General features: G+C 38.7%; 1 protein-coding gene across 1 annotated transcript in view; it reads left to right on the top strand.

Annotated features, from left to right (window-relative positions):
• MRPL1 (mitochondrial ribosomal protein L1) overlaps positions 1 to 23,582 on the top strand; it is an 87,189-nt gene that overhangs the window by 47,502 nt on the left and 16,105 nt on the right. The window contains exons 6-7 of the mRNA XM_056803250.1: positions 8,794 to 8,905; positions 23,305 to 23,411. Coding sequence (XP_056659228.1) covers positions 8,794 to 8,905; positions 23,305 to 23,411 — 219 coding nt within the window. The remainder of the gene's footprint in view (positions 1 to 8,793; positions 8,906 to 23,304; positions 23,412 to 23,582) is intronic.

The following is a 23,582-nucleotide window of genomic DNA, read 5'->3' as shown; positions in this document are numbered from 1 at the left end:
CAAGTCACTTAACCCCCATTGCCTAGCCCTTACCACTCTTCTGCCTTGGAGCCAATACATGGTTTTGACTCCAAGACAGAAGGTAAGGGTTAAAAAATAAAAGAGTAGATGAAGAAGGGGATGTTTTGGATGCAAGTAAAAAGAAAACCTGGAACCAGTGCAAACAAACTCATACCAATACAATGATGAGGAATTATTCTTTGGGCACAGAACAAGCTGAATACCATTGGGGAAAAAATTATGCAAGCTTAGGGGTAGAAAATGAAAATGACTTTAAAGAGAAGTTGAATTACATGGCCTACGAAGATATAGATTCTGAATGGGAAGGATATCAAGAAATACATTGAGAAATGGAGGAGAGGACATAGACACAAAATTTCATTTCTAGTCTCTAACTTCAAACATATGACAAGTACCATTCATGTAGCAGTCCACACCTATCTAGGGACAAGGGAAACAGAATGTAAAGATTGTCTTAGAAGAGAGCATGCTCAGTCTTGTGCCTGGCTGGGAAAGCCTCTGACCCTTGACCCCAGCTTCCCCCAGGTGAGGTGGGAAAACAGGTTTCTTTGTGCTCACCTGGCTAAGAGAAACCACACCTATACCTTGTCGTTAACCAATGATAATCATCCCTATGTATTGTGTATATTTGCACATCAAAGAGATTAAAAACAGGGCCACAGCAATCTCTGCCCTCTTTTGGATCTTAGCTCTCACTGATGTCTGTCCTTGCTGGAGCTTGGCCAAGCTCCATCTTTAATTCCTTTCCTTATCTACCTCTCTCACCTGGGACCTGGCTTTCGGCCAGGCCATGTCTCCGACCTGTATGGTATTAATTGTGGATCTCAGGATGGATCATGCCTCTGCGACATCCTAAGATCGGGGTTCTGATGTGGCCCCATTATAATCAATAAGGCCTGGTTTCTGATTCATTTCTGCCATCTCATATCTATAACTTGGCTCCACCATGCCCCTCAGGGTATCCTAAACTTCTATCCTTTTTTCTATCTTCTGACCTTGTGGCTTCTCGCGGGTCTGGGAAGCCACAATTCAAGCTGTAACAGTGAAACCAAGATTAGTTGGAGTTCCATAGGGTAACATTCTACACTAAACCTTATGTGAATGAAGACTAGTCTTGGGATATGTGACAAGCCAAGGAATTCAGCTATGTAATTCCTAAATGAAAACTCAAGTCAGCAGTCAACCTTTTATGGAGTTTAATTACAAACAGGAGGAAGAAAGGTATTAGAGAGAGAGAGAGAGAGAGAGAGAGAGAGAGAGAGAGAGAGAGAGAGAGAGAGAGAGAGAGAGAAAGGGGAGAGAAGGGAATAGGGCTTAAATACCCCTTCTGTTTAGGCTGGGCCAAAAGGCCCAAGCCCTTAGATAGCTGAGGCAAAGAAAAGAGATCAGTCCCTATCACTCACGTGACCAAAATGGAGAAACAGTCTCAGGGGCCTCCACCTCCAGCTTCCTTCAGAGCAAACTTCTCAAAGCACCACCTCTCAGAGCAAAAACCTCTCCAACCAACCACCCCTCAGTCCTCAGACCCCTCTATCTTTAAGGAAACCATCTCAGTTCCCTCCCCTCTGTTCTCACATCTACCAATCACTGTCCATGTCTTCCGTGTGCCAATGGTGGCTCTAGCTTAACCCAGAACCGCCCAGAGGTCTGTGACTTTGCACATGTCTGTTGAAGGTCATATTCTCAAATATTTAAATCTTGATCCTTTGCTGCAGCCCTTCCTAAATCCTGTTAGGACTGAGTGGGGTGGAAATTTTATTTTCCAAGACCTGGTTCTGTCATTCCAAGTATCTCTATTGTATCAATTCTAAAATCAATCATGACTCAAAGAAATTCCTGTTCTATGCTTAAGCATAGGTCAAAGCCCTTTCCATTGTTCAGCAAAAGGTTTCTGTCCTAAAGTAATCTTAAGAAGGGAGGAGGAGGAACCTCCCTTGTCAATTGGGTTCACATTCCAATAGACTATCACTAAGAAATTTTCCAAGTATGAAATTTCCCAATGGTGAAATTTCCAACATTTATAAGTCTAAGAAATTTTGAGGTTTACAGAAGGCATCTGAAATTGTCAAACCGCTGCTTCCTTGAACCCCCAAAACAAGTCCTTTGTGTTAGTGCAGATTCTCATCAATCCCATACGGATTATTGGCCTTTTTGACCTTGTGATTCTTGGTACTTTGCAGTGGCTTTTTTGTGATCCCTTTTTCAGAATTCAGACAAAATTATTAGTAAAAGTCCCATAATACTTAACAATCAATGGCAGATTTCTATAGTCTTAAGCTTTTGGGTATGCATATATATTAGGGCTAATAGATATTGTAAACTTATCCTTTAAGATAAAAATCATCAATACTGATTCCATGTACTTCAAGAACTAAAAAAGATAAGAAAAAAGAAAAAAATAAATATCCTATTGTAAACATAAAGAAAAACAATAATTAAAAAAATCAAAATTTCATAGTGCATATTCCATGTGACAATGTGTTAGTCAAGCAGTGGCATAACACAAAGGTTTCTCACTCAAAAATGAGTTCTGTTTCTTTTTTAACTTGGCCATGATCCACAGTGTGAGTGTACAGGATTTTTTTCACCAGGTAAAAGTCTTTTAAAAAACAGTAGTACAACAACTAATGCAGATTCTAAGAAGTACCCAAATTCCCAAAATTATAAGAGCTTATTTGATGACAACTGCAAACAAACCCACTTTCATTAGGATTCACCCAAGTGTTTATAGCCACTTGCTGTGTGTAATTTAAAAACCTTTGAAGCCTATGGATATTTTGTCACATATTCTCTAAATCCAGCAATCTTTCCACCTCAGCTGAAATATTTCTAATAGAGCCATCATTCCAAAATTTGACAGGTGAGCCCAGAAGAACATCAGAAGTACAGGTTTCTCTGGTGTCATGGAGTTCTCACATTTTGACCTATAAATCCTAAATATAAGGAGCAATCGAAATGTCCTGTCCTGTCCCACCCTCCTCCCCCTCCAATCCCTCCCCCACCCCCGGTAATGATGTGCATGCAGGAGAAAAAGATTTAACTTGTATGGGGGGGATGCCAAAAAGCATCTCAAATGGTGAGATGTATAGATCTCCCCTTCAGAGGAGAACCTCAGGCCATCTCAAGTAAGTTTCAGTGCATAATTTTCCAATCATATTTTTAAGATCTCTATTCATTATCTCCATGTGGCCTGAGCGGTTGGGTTGGTGGGGTGCATGGAATTGGGGAGTGATCCCCAAACAAGAATGAATCTCAGACAAAACAACAAAATTGAGCCTTCCGTATGAATCAGTTTGTGCTGGTGGGCCAAAGCAAGGGAAGACCTCCCTTAAGAGCATCTTAGCAACAAAAGCTACCATGGCTAGATAAAATGTATAATGTCTAACCATAGTAATAAAGTCAAATTTGTAATGGCTCAAAAGGTGCGTAAGCCAGATGATGCCCACCAAAATGTCATGAAAAGCGTGTTGAGTAGGGCAAGCTGCGCATACTTTAGAGCCTATGCTGGTCATTCCAGGCGTTATCCATACCTTTTTAACAGAATCTGCAATACCCTGAGTGCCAAAGTGACTATTCTATGAACAGATAAGCGTATTTAGTTATTTAAAAAACTTCCCCATAGTCCATTGATTTGCTTTAAACTTTTTCCATTTTTCCACTTCCTGGTCATTATAAGAGAGATAAATTTAAATTGTTATTAGTTGTCAAAGTTAAAATTAATTCAGGTCCTTCTAAAACTGAGCTTTACTTCAGTATCTGCCTGGTAATTCCCCTAGAGACATAGTCAGTTCCAACTGTAGGGGCAGAGTAATGAAAGTACAGCTGGATTGATGGGATCTGATGGGGAGGGACCCTAAGGGTAGGAGGAGGAACAACTGAAGGAATTAAGCCAGGATGGTCTAGATCCCAAGAAAGAAAGGCCTCCTCTATGGAGGACACTGGAGGGTCCCGTTATGGCTCATTTATATGCCCAGAGGAGCCAGTACTTATACTCTTTGGAATCTTTGTCACTAATGACCATTTTTAAATCTTTTAAGACCTTGGACTCAAAGGCACCATACTTTGGCCATCTAAAGAAATTATCCATCCAGGCTTTGCAAAGTTTCTAACTTCCTTCTTTGTCATCCAAGCCTCCTTAGGAAACCTTTGGTTGTTCAACTACATATTAACTTATGTAATGGAGAAAACTTGGGCACTTTTTTGGTTTTAATCTGTTTATTTCCCATAAAGGCTGGTGTTTAGACTCATTTGAATGGAGGGCAGGAAAAGCCTTGAGTTTTAGTTAAGAGCTCTCTTCTGTCTCCTTTTCCCAGCTGAGTCAGGGGGCTGGGAAGGATTAGGAGTTCCTGCTGGATTCCAGAGCCAATTGGGATTTATGGATTTTGGTGCACCTGCAGCCTAGGCACATCCATGCAAACCTCATGACTTGGGCTCCTTTCTCTAACACCCCACCCTTATCTAAGTTAAAAGGCGGGGTATCTCGTGAAGGAGAGTTCTTACTGATTTAGATCCACATGGCAGACTCGCAAGGGAAGTAGCAGGTGCAGAAGTGGAGGCAACACTTTATCTGTCTTGACAAGGGTGTGTCTGGAACATGAAAGCAGACTAAACAAGCAGGTGTGGCTTTGCAAAAGACACCTACTCCCTATTCTATAATCAAAGACTTTCTCAAAATAAAATAAAGTGGGCTATGGGAGAGGTGGTGGGAGGGGGGAGGGAAGAAAAGAAAATGATCTTTGTTTCCAATGAATAGTGTTTGGAAATGACCAAATAAAAACTTGAAAATAAATAAATAAATAATTCTTTTTCAGATAGTGGTTGCCATTCTAGAGAGGGAGGGAATGAAACTCCCTCTACGCATGTTAGGGGTGGGACCTGGACATGTAACTACCAGGCTCTAAGTCCTGTTGTTCATTCAATATGCCATTACCTTGATTTTTTTTTTTCAGAAATTATTCAATTAATCATAATCACTGATACTTTAATTTCACTAAGCTATATTTTGAGTTAAAACATGACAAATACACATTTGATCCTATGAGAGCAAATAATAGCTAATATACAGTACTTAATGGTTTACTAATAATTCTATGAAGAAGGCAAGGCACATTATTATTTCCATTTTGCAGATGAGTAAACTGAGAATCATTGAGATTAAATGACTTGTATTGAGCCTGAACTTGAAACTAGATCTTTACTTATTCCTGTACACAAGAGTTTAAAATTAATAATGTTTGGAGAAATGCCCATTTCTTGAAGTAAATGTATTATTGTTGAATAGACCATTGAGGACCTCCAAAAGGTATTTTATCCTGAGGTCCAGCTAAAGAGGTCTTTAATGCTAACCAACTTGAAGTATTTGAATAGGGAAGGAATAGCTAACCTGGAGACAAGAAGTGATGCTTGGGGCCATTGTTGGGTGGTTCTTTACTTCCTCCTACCTCCTCACTTCTCTTTTGTTCTTTCCTCACTACTCCATTTTCTTTTTCTCTGATTGCTTTCCTCCATTATCTCTTTCCTTCCCTTTATCTTAAACCTATTAATTCACCCATGAATATTGCATAATCCCTGGAGCATTCACTGCCAAAGGGTCTGTTGATTCCCTCCTTTTGGGAATTCTGTTCCCAGGCAGGTAGCAGCAGGTGATCAATAGAGCACCTGGGCTCTCAGTTCTTATATTCTATTTTTAGAGCATCCCAAGATCTGTAACAACATGCTAAAGAAGCAGTTTTAATTCTCTTTAACGAAGGCATTTCATGTTCCCTTTTAGGAGCCTAGGATTTAGAGTCAAATGAAAAGTTAGAGGGCTAAGATTTGACAGTATGACAGCCCGCAAAGTTGGGAATCATTGCCTAAATGAGTGTTCAAGTGAATATGGTTTTGCCATATTTTTAAAAGTCACCTGGGCAAGTCACTTAACCCTCATTGCCTAGCCCTTACCACTCTTCTGCCTTGGAACCAATATACAATATTAATTCTAAGGCAATAGGTATGGGTTTAAAAAAAACAGTAAAGCCTCAGCCACTTCCTAGCTGTGTGACCCTGGGCAAGTCACTTGACCCCCATTGCCTAGCCCTTACCACTCTTCTGCCTTGGAGCCAATACATAGTATTGACTCCAAGACAGAAGGTAAGGGTTTAAAAAAAAAAAACAGTAAAATACTTGAAATGTGTATTGGCACCAATGTTCCTCACCATTAGAAGTTTAATATCATATCTGCTGCGCTGGCAATACTTTATTTTTTTTGTTTCTTTTGTTTATATTGTATTGTATATTATATTGTATTGTATTGAAGGTTTTCCTTGATCAAAATTTCCATGTTGTCGGTATTTGCTTTAGGATGTTCATTTAGAGTCTACATCCCCAACTATATCCCCTCAACCCATGTATTCAATCAAGCAGTTGTTTTTTCTTCTGTGTTTCTACTCTCACAGGTTTACTCTGCATATGGATAGTGTTTTTTTCTCATAGATCCCTCCAAGTTGTTCTGGATCACTGCATTGCCACTAATTCGATTGTACCACAGTGTAATCAGTCTCTGTGTACAATGTTTTCCTGGTTCTGCCCCTTTCTCTCTGCATCAATTTCTGGAGGTCATTCCAGTTCCCATGGAATTCCTCCAGTTTATTATTCCTTTGAGCACAATAGTATTCCATCACCAACAGATACCACAATTTGTTCAGCCATTCCCCAATTGAAGGGAATCCCCTCATTTTCCAATTTTTGGCCACCACAAAGAGCATAGCTATGAATATTTTTGTACAAGTCTTTTTCCTTATTGTCTCTTTGGGGTACAAACCCAGCAGTGCTATGGCTGGATCAAAGGGCAGACAGTCTTTTATCGCCCTTTGGGTATAGTTCCAAATTGCCCTCCAGAATGGTTGGATTAATTCACAACTCCACCAACAACATATTAATGTCCGGACTTTCTGGCAATACTTTTTAAATCAATTACTTTGTCTTTTAACTCTTTCCTTCTGGTAAGGGCTAGGTAATTGGGGTTAAGTGACACATCTAGCACACAGCTAGTCAGTGACTAGCTGCCCCCTCAAATCTTTGTGAAACTTTCAGAGTTTTCATGGCAAAGATACTAGAAAGCTTTGCCATTTCCTTCTCCAGCTCATTTTACCAGTGAGAAAAATGAGGAACAAACCTAGGAAGTATCTGACACCAGATTTGAACTCAGGAAGATGAGTCTTGATTCCAGGCCTGGCACTCTAATACTGCAATGTCTAGCTGCCCAATGTTAAATAACTGCCTAGATTCAGTATGCCCCCTTTTTAATTACATATTTTTGTTCTCTACAAAATTAAAGGGAGAAATTGTTTGGAATTCAGAGTTCACGTAGAAGTGAACTTGAATTTAATCCTTTTTAAAAATTTAAACTTAAATATTGTGGCAAAATATTTTCTTTCTTTTTTTTGGTGAAAATTATTACAGATTCGATCCATTTAGTAGTGCTCTTTTGTGAGAAAGAGATTACAACACCAGAAAGATATTGGCAAGCAAATGCAAGAGATGGAATTTTGAAGAAACTGTCCATCAACCAGAAGGAAGGAAGATTCCAATAGAATTTGATGAGAAGGCAGTTGGGAAAACCAGAAGCTGAACGGGGAGACTTTCTTCCTGCTGACTGGGAGGGAAGAGGCTGAGAAACAAGCTTGCTCTGGATTACTGGCTATTCGTTGACTTAATACTGAAAAGATTGGAGCTTAGCTCTGAAGAACTTTTTCAGTTTATCAGCAATATCTCCTCAGAGACAAATCACTTTATTTCCCTGTATTGAACCCCATAAGAGATTAGGGAGACCGTAATTTTCCTCTTCCCTCTTCCACCTCTCTTAATTCCCCTAAATTAAGAATAAAACCCCTTTCATAAAAGAGTTATACTGTGAGATTAGTCCTTGGAAAACTTTTGATAACTTACCATTTGAGAAGAACCGTTTAGATCAACTGAGAGAGGAACAGGAAGTGGGGTGGGGGGAAGGAGTACAAACCTTAGCCTTTCCTCTAACTTACTTCCTGGTGTTATCGCTTCAACACCTCTCTGCTACCATAAATATCTTAATTGGAGCATCTATTACACTTTTAAAAGTATTGTTACTGGTACCTTAGATGAACTTTAAGTATGTATTAAGTTTTATTTTGGAACTGCTAAAAGAATGAGCTTGAATCTCACATTTTTGGGGCAATCTTACTAATTAAACTTTTTGGATTATACTTTATGTGATAGCATGTGCATAAAAATCAACACATTACTCTGTCTTATAATAATACCTTTGCCCAATGAGGCCTATGTATTTGAATTTATCTGACTTTAACAACATTATGGGCTATAGAGGGTCTTAGTAACAGAAAGACATAGCTGTTTAAAAAAAAATTTTTTTTTAACCCTTACCTCTAAGGCAGAATAGTGGTAAGGGCTAGGCAATGAGGGTTAAGTGACTTCCTCAGGGTCACAAAGTGAGGAAGTGTCTGAGGTCAGATTTGAACCTAGGACCTCCCGTCTCTAGGCCTGGCTGATCAATCCACTGAGCTACCCTGCTGCCCACAAGACATAACTGTTTTGAAAAAGGTGGAAGAAATATCTTGTTTCAAGGAGAATTTATCCATATATTCATATAAAATGAAATTTCATGTTATTTGTACAAAATCTTTAGTGTTTATCTTCTAAGTGATTCATAAAAATGCTAAGTTATTTTGAAAACTGCACTAGATTCTGTAGGATATAGATTTCTCCTTAATATGACTGCCATTTTATTGTGATTTTCAGATTTTGGATGATGAAATCCAGGCAGACTTTTATGTGAGTGTTCCAGAAATGATGCCAGCACTTCAGCCATTAAGAAGGAAACTTAAAAAAAGATTTCCCAGGCTTTCCCAAAGTAAGATAATTTTTTCTGAATATTTTCTTAATTATATCAGTACCTTCTCAGATTTTTACATTGTTAAAATTGAACTTCTGAAAGGTATAAGATTGATCCACTGATGGATTTTGGTCTGTGTTTTTTCTTGGATAAGAATTGGGCTTGCATTATTATTTTGAAATTTTTGAACAAAAAGTGAAAATTGATCAGATAATAGTTTATTTTTTGTTTTAACTACTTCAAACTATCTTTAATTTGAGTCAGAAAGTGACCAAATGTATTTGTCACTTGATTTTAGTAACATGTAACTAGATAGAAATTGGAACTGAAACCCACAAGATATTTTTTACTTCCTTGTTCTCCTGGATGAATGATAGTTTAATTAATTTTCTTTTATTCCTTCACTACTTTGACTGTTTTCCTAATACTTTTGCCTTCATAACTACTTGTTCCTAGAGGGTTTTTTTTTTATCAATACTCTAACCTCAAAGTGTTTTTTAGGATAAAAGCTTTTCAAATACTTTTTCAACTTTTTCAAAGAGATTGCTTTCACTAATAGGCCATACTTTGTTTCTGCTTTCATGAGCCACGTCCTCTAAAGTAATTAGGCCATTGAAAAATACATGATTCCCTTCCTCAAAAATTTTCTTTTTCGCCTAGTGTTATATATATATTTTTTTCTTTCTTTTTTTTAAACCCTTAACTTCTGTCTTAGAATCAATACTGGGTATTTCAGTTTTGATGGTCATTTCCAAGCCTTAGTATTATGAAGATATTAGTGAGGAAAGACAATAGAGATGAAAGATTATATAAATTAACATTTTAAATGCTTTTAAACAAAATGAGTGAAAAATTTCCCTAAAATTATGTCGTATGAATTTGCCAACTTTATTGTAGTATTTTAGATTAGTCAGTATGCATGTAAGTAATCATTCTGTATAAGTAGGATCTTGGGTTCATGAAAATTAATATAAAAAAATGATCATTCTTGAACATTTTTTTTAACTCTTAACTTCCTTCTTAGAATCAATACTGTGTATTGGTTCCTAGGTAGAAGAGTGGTAAGAGCTAGGCAATGGGGGTTAAGTGTTAAGTTAAGCCCAGGGTCACACAGCTAAGGAAGTATCTGAGGCCATATTTGAACCTAGGACCTCCCATCTCTGGGGCTGACTCTCAATCCACTGAGCTACCTAGCTGCCTCTATATATATATATGTTTGTGTGTGTGTGTGTGTATATTTCTAAACCCTTACCTAGTTTCTCAATATCATTTCCAAGATAGAAGATCAGGAAGGGCTAGGCAATTAGGGTTAAGGGACTTATTTGTCCTTGGTCATGCTAAGGAAGTATGTGAGGCCAGACTTGTCTCTAACCCTGACCATAACTGAGTCACCTTGCCTGATGTATTTAATAGCACACGCTAAACATTTGTTTATGTGTGCCAAACAAATGATTTCCCCATTAAAATGTTAGAATAGAATACATTGGAGCCAATGAAACTTGTCTGTAGTTTATTGCTGCTTTTGCCCCTTGTAGCTCAGTCAGAGAGGCTCTCAGATGAGTCTATGGGGGAGGGAGGTGTTGGAGCTTGAGCTTCTCTGCCCTCTGAAGGCTTCTTATCTGCCCTTTTTGATGAGATTCAGCTGGGACAGAGGATTTGATCTGCAAAGCTGGCTGTGCCCTGAGGTCAAAACCTCCAGAAGGTGGGGGAGGGGGGCAAGATGAAGCATTTTGGCTGAGACTTGGCTGCCTGCTCATTGCTTCTCCAACTGCCTCCATGCTGCCTGTGTTCTACACCCTGAGCCTGGCACAGCTTTGCCACCACTGGAGGCTCAGTGCTATAGTTGTGGGAGGGCTCTTTGGACCTTCCTTCTTCCTTCTCCTTAAAACCCCATGTTCTAGAGTTCAGGTTTTTTGGGGAGTGTACCTTTTAAGTTGGGTCCAGGAAGACAGTTCCCTAGCTCTGTCTTGTTAGATTTGGTTTTCAGTCCCCTGGAAGCGCTGTGTTTTTTGATCCATAAGGAAGGGTTTACAGAGAGGTCTGAATTTTTGCTGCCTCTAAGCTGCCATCTTGACTGTCCTGCCAATGAAACTTGTGATAGACATTTTCAAAGCTTATTCACTCTTGGGTTAGCAACTTGACTTCTCTTAACTAGCAAAACATTTAAGGACAAACTATAAAATTTGAAAAACTATAAATTTGAAGAAGTGGTTGAAAAAAAAAACTTAATAATTCCCTGCAGCTAAGATCATTATTTTCCCATTTTGTTCAACTTTACTAAATTGGCAATGGGTGGAACCACCTTGGCTGAGTTGAGCTGGCAGATTCTGCAGCACATTTAATCCTTCTGTTATAATAGTTATATTTTAATTACACAAATGTAGACAATGTCATACTCAAATTTAGTTTCATCTCTTTTTCTGAGTATGCCTTGTTCTACAGAAAAATCTTTAAAATTGGGATTCGGCTCCCTATATCTATATTGATACCAATACATCTCCAGACTGAACTCCTTTAGTTTCTAAATTGTATTCCCTTTGTGCACAAATTATGTTTTATCTTGTTTGCTATGCATGTTATTTGAAATTTATTGAGCATTCTTTTGAAAGAAATGAGTCACATATCGTAACCGCGAAAATGTGGGTTTCCAAGACTGTGAATTGCCAAAACTGTAAAGGTTTCGGCCAAACTGTAAAGATAATTTTTAGTGTCTTGATTTATATTAAAAATAAGTGCTTGCCATGGGAAAAATTCCCAAATGTGAAAATACTCAAGTCAGCTGGGTTTTATGGAGATTTTAATTAATACAAATGAAGGAATTAAGAGAAGAGAAGAGAAGAGAAGAGAAGAGAAGAGAAGAGAAGAGAAGAGAAGAGAAGAGAAGAGAAGAGAAGAGAAGAGAAGAGAAGAGAAGAGAAGAGAAGAGAGTAGAAAGGGTCTAGGCCTGGGCTTTGAGAGAGAGTCAGTCTTTATCACTCACCACAAGATCATCCCAAGCAAGCTCTAGTCCTTCACTGAAATCCTCAACTACTGAACTGAGTTCAGAGACACTCCTCTGAACTCCTGACTTCCTCCTGACCTCCTGAACCCTGAACTGAGTTCAGAGACCTCCTTTTAAGGAGAATTTTCTCTTATGTCACCTCCCCTAAATTTTCACATCTACCAATCACAGTAGACGTTTTCCCGAGGACTGTCCATTCTTATTTCACATCTTTTTTTATCACCTTCTCTGATTATATCTTCTGAGTATTTCACATCTCTTTGCTAAGCTTGCCCTTTGTAAGTTTCTTGACCTTTTAGTGATTAATTTAACCTTTATAGGTACTTGGCACCCTTTTGTATTAGATCTAAAAATAGACCACCTACCTTAGGGTTTTTGCTTCACTATAAGTATGAGTTGGGGACTTTTCATTGTTCCATCAGAAGTTTACAACTTTATCTTCCCCTAAGGCACTGTCTGAGCAGGGTGGAGTAATTTTAAAGTTCTCAGTACATTCCTGACCAAGTACCTCCCATTGTTTAAAATGAGGAATAGCTTAACCAAATCTTCTAAGGTACAGTCTGAGCAGTTTTAAGATTCACAATATTTAATGGTCTCTTTTCCTCTTGTGTGTTGCTTTTATCTTCTATCTTAGAACCAGGAACAAGCAGAAGAGTGGTTAGGACTGGGTAATGGGGGTTAATTGACTTGATGAGGATCACATAGCGAGGTGTGTGTTGCTTTTTGATGGTTAACTTATGCACTAAAGAAATTTTATCAATTTTTTAAAAATAATTTTTTGTTATTCTCTTCTTAAATAAAAACCTATTAATATGAGCACTTCCAACATACAAAGAGCAAAGGAAAGGGGGGGATCATATAAAATATATAAAAATAACTTGCCATTTATTTTTCAAAGATTGTAAATTCTGTATGTTTCAAACATTCCTATTTGTGTTTCCTCCAGCTTTCCCTTTGTTCTCTTCTATGTGTTTTGTTCACAATGCTTTATCACTAATTATTCATTCTTATCTCCCCACCACCCCTAGTTCTCTCTGCTCAGGGTTGTTTTTTTTTTTTCAGAAAGCATTATATAGACAAATAGAAATATTTCTTGTGTCAAATAAGCTGTGTCACATGAAAAACATCCACACTTCAATTTGAACCAATCCCTGTAAAATATAGATTGTTCTCCTGATTCAGCTCTGATCACTCTTACTATAAGTCATCCCATCTGCACCCATGGTTTTTGTTGTTTCTTTTTTCTTTTCTTTTAAATTTTATAGTATTTTATTTGATCATTTCCATGCATTGATCATTAAAAACAAAGATCATTTTCTTTTCCTCCTCCCCACCCCCCTGTAGCCAACACGTGATTCCACTGGGTATCACATGTGTTCTTGATTCGAACTCATTGCCGTGTTGTTAATATTTGCATTAGAGTGTTCATTTAGAGTCTCTCCTCTGTCATGTCCCCTCAATCGCTGTAGTCAGGCAGTTGCTTTTCCTCGGTGTTTCTACTCCCACAGTTTGTCCTCTGCTTATGGATAGTGTTTTTTCTCCTAGATCCCTGCAGATTGTTCAGGGGCATTACACCGCCACTAATGGAGAAATCCATTACGTTCGATTATACCACAGTGTGTTTGTCTCTTTGTACAATGTTCTCCTGGTTCTGCTCCTCTCACTCTGCATCACTTCCTGGAGGTCGTTCCAGTCTCCATGGAATTCCTCCACTTTATTATTCCTTTTTGCACAATAATATTCCATCACCAACATATGCCACAATTTGTTCAGCCATTCCCCAATTGAAGGGCATCCCCTCGTTTTCCAATTTTTGGCCACCACAAAGAGCTCAGCTATGAATATTTTTGTACAAGTCTTTTTGTCCATTATCTCTTTGGGGTACAGACCCAGCAGTGCTATGCCTGGATCAAAGGGTAGACATTCTTTTATCGCCCTTTGTGCATAGTTCCAAATTGCCCTCCAGAATGGCTGGATCAGTTCACAATTCCACCAGCAATGAATTAATTTCCCTACTTTGCCACATCCCCTCCAGCATTCATTACTTTCCATAGCTGTCATGTTAGCCAATCTGCTAGGTGTGAGGTGATACCTCAAAGTTGTTTTGATTTGCATCTCTCTGATTATAAGAGATTCATGTGCTTATTAATAGTTTTGATTTCTTTATCTGAAAACTGCCTATCAATGTCCCTTGCCCATTTATCAATTGGGGAATGGCTTGATTTTTTGTACAATTGATTTAGCTCTTTGTAAATTTGAGTAATTAAACCTTTGTCAGAGGTTTTTATGAAGATTTTTTCCCAATTTGTTGTTTCCCTTCTGATTTTAGCTACATTGGTTTTGTTTGTACAAAAGCTTTTTAATTTGATGTAGTCGAAATTATTTATTTTACATTTTGTGATTCTTTCTATGTCTTGCTTGGTTTTAAAGTCTTTGCCCTCCCAAAGGTCTGACATGTATACTATTCTGTGTTTACCCAATTTACTTATGGTTTCCTTCTTTATCTTTAAGTCAATCACCCATTTTGAATTTATCTTGGTGTAGGGTGTAAGGTGTTGATCAATTCCTAATCTCTCCCACACTGTCTTCCAATTTTCCCAGCATTTTTTATCGAATAGTGGATTTTTGTCCCAAAACCTGGGATCTTTGGGTTTATCGTATACAGTCTTGCTGAGGTCACTTGCTCCCAGTCTATTCCACTGATCCTCCTTTCTGTCTCTTAGCCAGTACCAAATTGTTTTGATGACTGCTGCTTTGTAATATAGTTTGAGATCTGGGACTGCAAGGCCCCCCTCATTTGTGTTTTTTTTCATTATTTCCCTGAATATCCTTGATCTTTTGTTCTTCCAAATGAACTTTGTTATGGTTTTTTCTAAATCAGTAAAGAAATTTTTGGGGAGTTCCATGGGTATGGCACTAAATAGATAGATAAGTTTGGGTATTATGGTCATTTTTATTATTTTGGCTCTTCATATCCATGAGCAGTTAATGTTTTTCCAATTGCTCAAGTCTAGTTTTAGTTGTGTGGCGAGTGTTTTGTAGTTGTGTTCATATAGTTCCTGTGTTTGTCTCGGGAGATAGATTCCTAGGTATTTTATTTTGTCTAAGGTGATTTTGAATGGTATTTCTCTTTCTAGTTTTTGCTGCTGAGCTGTGTTGGAGATATATAGAAAAGCTGATGACTTATGTGGGTTTATTTTGTATCCTGCAACTTTGCTAAAGTTGTTGATTATTTCAATTAGCTTTTTGGTTGAATCTCTAGGATTCTTTAAGTAGATCATCATGTCATCTGCAAAGAGTGATAACTTGGTCTCCTCCTTGCCTATTTTGATGCCTTCAATTTCTTTTTCTTCTCTAATTGCTACTGCTAGTGTTTCTAGTACAATGTCAAATAGTAGAGGTGATAATGGGCATCCTTGTTTCACTCCTGATCTTATTGGGAATGCATCTAGTTTATCCCCATTGCAGATGATATTAGCTGATGGTTTTAGATATATACCGTTTATAATTTTTAGGAACGACCCTTCTATTCCTATGCTTTCTAGTGATTTTAATAGGAATGGGTGTTGTATTTTATCAAAGGCTTTTTCTGCATCTATTCAGATGATCATGTGGTTTTTGTTGGTTTGCTTGTTGATGTGGTCAGTTATGTGGATGGTTTTCCTGATATTGAACCAGCCCTGCATCCCTGGTATAAATCCTACTTGATCATGGTGGATGACCCTTCTGATCACTTGCTGGAGTCTTTTTGCTAGTATCCTATTTAAGATTTTTGCATCTATATTCATTAGGGAGATTGGTCTATAGTTTTCTTTCTCTGTTTTTGACCTGCCTGGTTTTGGAATCAGTACCATGTTTGTGTCATAAAAGGAGTTTGGTAGAACTCCCTCTTTGCTTATTATGTCAAATAGTTTGTATAGTATTGGGATTAACTGTTCTCTGAATGTTTGATAGAATTCACTGGTTAGGGGGCAGCTGGGTAGCTCAGTGTATTGAGAGCCAGGCCTAGAGACGGGAGGTCCTAGGTTCAAATCTGGCCTCAGACACTTCCTAGCTGTGTGACCCTGGGCAAGTCACTTGACCCCCATTGCCTACCCTTACCACTCTTCTGCCTTGGAGCCAATACACAGTATTGACTCCAAGACAGAAGGTAAGGGTTTAAAAAAAAAAAAAGAATTCACTTGTTAATCCATCAAGCCCTGGGGGTTTTTTCTTAGGAAGTTCTTTGATGGCCTGTTGGATTTCATTTTCTGATATGGGATTATTTAAGAATTCTATTTCTTCTTCTGTTAGTCTAGGCAGTTTGTATTTTTGTATATATTCATCCATATCACTTAAATTGGTGTATTTATTGCCATATAATTGGGCAAAGTAATTTATGATTGCCTTAATTTCCTCTTCATCAGAGGTGATGTCCCCCTTTTCATCTTTGATGCTGTTAATTTGCTTTTCTTCCTTCCTTTTTTTAATTAGATTGACCAGTACTTTGTCTATTCTGTTTGTTTTTTCAAAGTACTAGCTTCTTGTCTTATTTATTAAATGAATAGTTCTATCACTTTTGATTTTATTAATTTCTCCCTTAATTTTTAGGATTTCTAGTTTGGTTTTCTGCTGGGGGGGGGGGTTTAATTTGGTTGCTTTCGAGATTTTTTATTTGCATTTCCAATTGATTGATCTCTGCTCTCCCTAGTTTGTTAATATATGCACTCAGGGATATGAATTTACCTCTGATTACCACTTTGGCTGCATCCCAAAAGGTTTGAAAGGATGTCTCACCATTGTCATTTTCCTCGATGAAATTATTGTTTCTATGATTTCTTCTCTAAACAATTTTGGAGTATCATACTGTTTAGTTTCCAATTAGTTTTTGATTTGGTTTTCCATGTACCATTACTGATAGTTATTTTTATTGCCTTGTGGTCTGAAAAGGCTGCATTTATTATTTCTGCTTTTCTGCATTTGTGTGCCATGTTTCTGTGACCTAATGTATGATCAATCTTTGTGAATGTGCCGTGTGGTGCTGAGAAAAAGTTGTATTCCTTTTTATCCCTATTTATTTTTCTCCATATGTCTATTAATTCTAATTTTTCTAAAATTTCATTCACTTCTTTTACCTCTTATTTATTTTTTTATTTGACTTATCTAAATTTGATAATGGTTGGTTCAAGTCTCCCACTAATATGGTTTTACTGTCTATTTCCTCCTTCAATTCTCCTAGTTTCTCCATTAGAAATTTGGGTGCTATATTATTTGGTGCATACATGTTGATTAGTGATATTTCCTCATTATCTAAAGTCCCTTTTAACAAAATATAATTACCTTCCCTATTCCTTTTGATCAGGTCTAATTTTGCTTTGGCTTTATCAGATATCATGATTGCCACTCCTGCCTTCTTTCTGTCAGTTGAGGCCCAGAAGATCTTACTCCATCCTTTAATTCTGACCTTGTGGGTGTCTACCAGCTTCATGTGTGTTTCTTGGAGACGATATATGGTAGGGTTTTGGATTCTAATCCATTCTTCTATTTGTCTACATTTTATGGGTGAGTTCATCCCATTCACGTTCAATGTTATGACTGTCACTTGTGGACTCCCTGGCATTTTGATATCCTTCCCTAATTCTAACCTTTCTTCTTCAGCTCTACCTTTTAGTCCAGTGATTTACTTTAAATCAGTCCCCCTTGTACTTCCCTTTCTACCTTCTTATTCCTTTCTTATTCCCTTCCTTATTTTCTCCTGTAGTCTTTTTAAAATTCCACCCCCCACCCTCTCCCTCCCTTGTACTGCTTCCCTCCCCACCAGTCTGTTTTTTACCCTTCTACTCCCCTATAGGGCGCAAATCTAGTCTCTTCCCCAATGGATTGGATTGTTCTTCCCTCTTTGGGTCAGTTTCAAAGTATATAAGAGTTGAGTATTTCCTATCTCCAACCTCTTTACCCTTCCAGTGTATCGATGTTCACCCCCCCTCCCGCCATGAGCTTCTTTGTGACATATAAATTTACCCCCATTTGTTTCTTTTCCCATTTCTTTTAGTCATAACCTCTTTTCTTTTTTAGCTTTAGTCATGTATTTATATACACACACATGTATATGTATTTATGCATGCATATATCTATATACCTATTTATGTCTTGTCCTTTCATCCTATACAGTTTGTCACTGTTCCCTCTGAGTGTAGTTCTTCTAGCTGCTTAGGTGATAGCAACAGTTTTTAAGAATTGCCAATGACCTCTTTTCTTATAGGGATACATATCATTTTAACTTATTGAGTCTCTTAAAAAAATTTTGTTGTTGTTGTTGTTGTTTCCCCTCTTTTTTAATGATCTTTTGATGATTCTCTTGAGTTCTGTGGTTGGACCTCAAATTTTCTGTTCAGGTCTGGTCTTTTATTTATGAATGCTTGGAACCTTTCTGTTGTGTTAAATGACCATTCTTTCCCCTGTAAGAATATAGTCAGTTTTGATGGGTATTTTATTCTTGGCTGTAGGACTAGTTCCCTTGCTTTCCGGAATATCGTATTCCATGCCTTTCGGTCCTTCAGTGTGGATGCAGACAGATCCTGTATTATCCTCACCGTGTTTCCATGGTATCTGAATGGCTTCTTCTTGGCAGCTTATAATACCTGTTCTTTCATCTGATTGTTTTTGAATTTGGCTATAACATTTCTTGGTGTTGTCAGTTGGGGATTAAATACAGGGGGTGATCTGTGGATTCTTTCAATCTCCACTTTCCCCTCTTGTTCTAGGATCTTGGGACAGTTTTCCTGGATAATTTCCTCTAGTATTATGTCCAGGCTTTTTCTTTTGTCGTGGTCTTCTGGTAGTCCAATTATTCTTAAATTGTCTCTTCTTGAATGATTTTCTAAATCGTCTGTTTTGTGAATTTTTTCATTCTTTTTTTTGTTTTATAGTGTCCTACTGCCTTGTGAGGTCACTTGATTCTAGTTGTTTTACTCTGGTTCTTAAAGATTGGATTTCATCTCTGGCTTTTTGGTCGTCTTTTTCCTTCTGGTCTGATTTTCTTTGAAGATAGTCTTTCATTCTTTTTATCTCGTCTTTCATCTCCTTTGCCTCATTTTCCAGCTGGATGATTTTGGCTTTCAGGACACTATTTTCTTGTTTTAGTTCAAGTGCCTGTGTTTCCAGATGACTTATCTTAATTTTTAAATTCTTTTCCCAATTGTCTTCAGCCTCTCTTAGCTGTGTTTTGAGTTCTTCCACAGCCTGTATCCAATTCACTGGGATTTCTGGTTTACCGTTTACTGATCTCTCCCCCTCTGTTCCATTTAGTGAGTAGTAGCTGTCTATTGTAGTTTCTTCTGTTTCTGTTGTTTGTTCAAATTCACCCCTTCTTTCCTCCCCATATTTGTCTGTGCTCTTGTTCCTTTCATTTTTTTGTTTTTTGGGGACTTCTATCAGTCTCCCCTCTTGGAGCTTTAACAGAAGATCTCTTGGTGTAATCTCTGGGGGAGGGTTGTTGGGGGTTTGAGCTTTCCTGTCCTCTGGAGGCTTTTCATTGGCTTAAAGTCCAGCAGTCAATGAGGATGGATGGGGAGCCTGGGCTTCCCTGCGTTCTGGAGATTTTTGATGGGATTGAGTTCAGCTTGGTTGGGCTGGGTTTACTCTGAGTTTTAAACTTCCTGGATGGCTGGAGCAGATATCGAGGATCTCCAAAGCTCTGGCCAGGCTGCCAGGTCTATGCTCCTTCTAGGCTGCCATCTTGACGTCGCCTCTAGGTTTCTGTTTTTTTCAGAAGACCCTCCTCTCTAAGGGGGGAGATGAGTGGCCTCTCTGGGCTCTGAGGGCTCCTGATGGGATTAGGTTCAGCTGGTTCTTTCAGAAGACCCTGCTCTCTAAGGGGAGAGGGGTTGTGGCTTGCCTGGACTCTGAGGGCTGTTGATGGGCTTAGGTTCACCTGGTTTGGGCCGAATGAGCCCTGATGCAAAATACCTCCTCATCCACAATCTGTGTTGAATGCCTGGAGACTGGTCCCGGTTGTTTTCAAGGTAAGCCCTTTACTGGTCCTGAAGTTTTTGTTCTTTCAGAAGCTCTGAGGGCTCCTGATGGGATTAGGTTCAGGTGGTGTGGGCGGAATGATCCCAGAGCCAAAAAAAGGAAGAAAAAAAAGCAGCAGCCTTCTCCTCCACAGTCTGTGTTGAATGCCTGGAAACTGGCCCGGGTTACTTTCAAGGTAAGCTCTTTGGAGCAACCCCTTTGCCAGCCCTGAGTTTTCTGTCCTTTCAGTAGCTCTGAGGGCTCCTGATGGGATTGGGTTCAGCTGGTGCCCTAAAGCTGGGACCTCCCTTGAGACTCAGATGGAAGGACCCAGCCAGGGAGCTACAGGCTTCCCCCTTCTCTCTATGTTTCCCTGCCATCTGTGTTGGGCGCCCCGGAGATTGGCTCAGGTTGCTTTCAAGGTGAGTCCTCAGAGCCCTGAGGTTCCCGCTGCTGCCGTGGGCTCAGCACTCTGGGTTGGGGGGGATGGGTCCTGAGACCTTTCTTCTGCCTACCCCTTAGATCCGAGTGATCTAGGGTTCTGGCTTTTGGGGTGCGGTACCTTTTGATCCAGGTCCAGGAGGAGGTTTCCCCAGGTCTATCCTGTTGTTCAGCTTGAATTTCGGTGACCTAGGAGCACTCTGTTTGCGATTGGTAAGGAAGGGTTTCTGAGGTCTGAACTTTCGCTACTTCTATGCCGCCATCTTGACCGGAACTGTTGTTTCTTATAAAACGGTTCTTTACTCTCATGAAGTTTTGTTATAAATATTTACACATCTCTTTCTCTTTGTTTTCAATCTCTTACTTCTATACACTTAATAGAGGTATTTCTGAGCCAAAGAATATGTATAGCTTTGTGACAGTCTTTAGGCTGTAGTTTAGACCTTAGTTTCTTCGTAACCTGCCCTATCCCTATGTATTCCTCCTAAGAGAGAAATCATTCTTTTTCTTGCCGTCAATTATAACTTTGATTGTTGAAGACTCACAAATCAGTAACCTTGGTCCAGGTCTCTTACTTCATTCTAATCCCTTCTGTTCTGGTTCTAGTTTTCTTCATGTCCCCTAAATATAATCCTTTAAGGTTCTGTCTTCATTCTTCCTTTTCTTCACTCCCTTCCCTGAATGACCTCTCTCCTCACTTTAATTTTCACTTCTATGAAGATGACCCCCTAAATCCCTTTATCATTTGAACCATGGACATAGCTTTCATATCCCTCATAGCCTCATCACCCTGCTATGGAAACCAAGCAAGGCAATGGGCTCAGGTTGAGGACGCATGTGACACCCAGAGGAATCACCCATTGCCAGTGGGAGAGATGGGAGGAGGAGGGGAGAAAAAAAAGCGATCTTTGTTTCTAATGAATAACGTTTGAAAAATGACCAAATAAAATAATGTTTAAAATTTAAAAAAAAAAACTTTGAGAAAGGTCTAATTACTCAAATTTATAGAGAACTAAATCATTTGTACAAAAAAACAAGCCATTCTCCAATTGATAAATAGGCAAGGGACATCTACATTTCTTCACCCTACTCAGTTTAACAAGGTCAGGATGCCTGCACCATATTCAAAGATTTAGTTATCTGAGGAAATGGCCTTCAACAGACATATGCAGAAAAACCAGACAGAACCCTGGGCTGTCCTAAGTCAAGCTAAGCTATCATTGGTAGAGATGAGACGCAGGAAAGTGACGTAAAACCGTGTATATAAGGCACATCACTGGCTCTGTTCCCCCTCTTTCCCTGGAGAGGTGACTCTGGCTGGCAGCATGCTAGGCATTCCGACATCTTTGACTGGGTTTGGCGGTGAGTTTGCCCTTGAGCTGATTCAGGTTCAGGCATCTTGGCTGAGCCCTTTTGAACTTCAGGTTGATTCCTTCCTCTTTCACACTCAAAAACCTTACTTTCTAGATCACCTAATCTTCCCGTCCGGTACTAGCGAGGTGGGAGACATCCTGCTCCCTTTGCTTCTTCCTTCTCCTTAATCTCCTCCACTATACCAATTAAATCACCATAAAATTTCCAGCTGACTTGGGTATTTTACTATTTGGGATTTTCCCTGGCGACCAATTAAATTTAGACTTTAAGTCACAACACTAAAATTATCCTTACAGACATGAATAGCCAATTTTCAGATTAAGAAATCAAAACTATTAACAAACACATGAAAAAGTGTTCAAAATCTCTTATAATCAGAGACATGCAAATCAAAACAACTCTGAGGTATCACCTCACACCTAACAAATTGGCTAACATGACAGCAAAGAAAAGCAATGAATGCTGGAAGAGATGTGGCAAAATCGGGACATTAATACATTGCTGGTGGAGTTGTGAATTGATCCAACCATTCTGGAGGGCAATTTGGAACTATGCCCAAAGGGCGATAAAAGACTGTCTGCCCTTTGATCCAGCCATAGCACTGCTGGGTTTATGCCCCAAAGAGATAATAAGGAAAAAGACTCGTACAAGAATGTTAAAAGCTTCACTCTTTGTAGTGGCCAAAAATTGGAAAATGAGGGGATGCCCTTCAATTGAGGAATGGCTGAACAAATTGTAATATATGTTGGTGATAGAATACTATTGTGCTGAAAGGAATAATAAACTGGAGGAATTCCATGGGAACTGGAATGACCTCAAGGAATTGATGCAGAGTGAGAGGAGCAGAATCTGGAGAATATTATACACTGTAGTACAATCAAATGTAATGGACTTCTCCATTAGTGACAATGCAGTGATCCGGAACAACTCAGAGGAATCTATGAGAAAGAACACAATCCACATCCAGAGGAAAACTGTGAGAGTAGAAACAGAAGAAAAACAACTGCTTGAATACATGGGTCAAGGGAATATGGCTAGGGATGTAGACTCTAAATGAACATCCTAATGCAAACACCAACAATATGGAAATAGGTTCTGATCAAGGACACATGTAATACCCAATGAAACTACACTTTGGCTGCGGGAAGGGTGGGGTGAGGGGAGAAAGGGAAATAACGAGGGGAATGTGATTGGGGATGTAGACTCTAAATGAACATCCCAGTGCAAACATTAACAACATGGAAATAGGTTCTGATCAAGGACACGTGTAATACCCAGTGGAATTGGGGGTTGTCTATGGGAAGGCGGAGGGGAGGGAGGGAAAGAATATAATTCTCATAACCAAGGAATAATGTTCTAAATTGACTAAAAAAAAATTCCCCCCAAAAAATAAATAAAATAGTTGCTTCCACTTCCTTTTCAACTCTTTCCTTAAATCAGCACAGTCTGATAGCTGACTGCATTATTTTTCCAAATCTGCTTTCTCCAAAGGTGCTAATTATTCTTTTTCAAGTCTGAGCTGGGGAATCCTTTCAACTCCCAAATCCTGTGGTTTTGCTTTGTGTTTGATTAATAGTCAACAAATGAGATTTTCTATTTCTCCATACAGATTCTATCAATCATGACATTGTAAAAATGCTTGAATTCTTTAAAACTGCACATGAGATTGCAGTAGATGAAGAAAGAGGAAACTTTCTCACAACTCAAATAGCACTGGTAAGTTGCAGTGGGAATTATGTCATATGACTTTCTTATTCATGTATACGGTGAATAATTTACCCAAAATATGTGTTTCCCTTGAACTTATGCTTCTGAGTTATAGTGCCTGTGCTTTTCCCCTTCCCTTGTGTTTTTCCTCCTTACTTTGGAATTAAATAAGAATTATAC

This window comes from Monodelphis domestica, chromosome 6, assembly GCF_027887165.1.
Source record: "Monodelphis domestica isolate mMonDom1 chromosome 6, mMonDom1.pri, whole genome shotgun sequence".
Taxonomy (NCBI): Eukaryota; Metazoa; Chordata; class Mammalia; order Didelphimorphia; family Didelphidae; genus Monodelphis; species Monodelphis domestica.
This window is presented reverse-complemented; position numbering and strand designations above follow the sequence as displayed.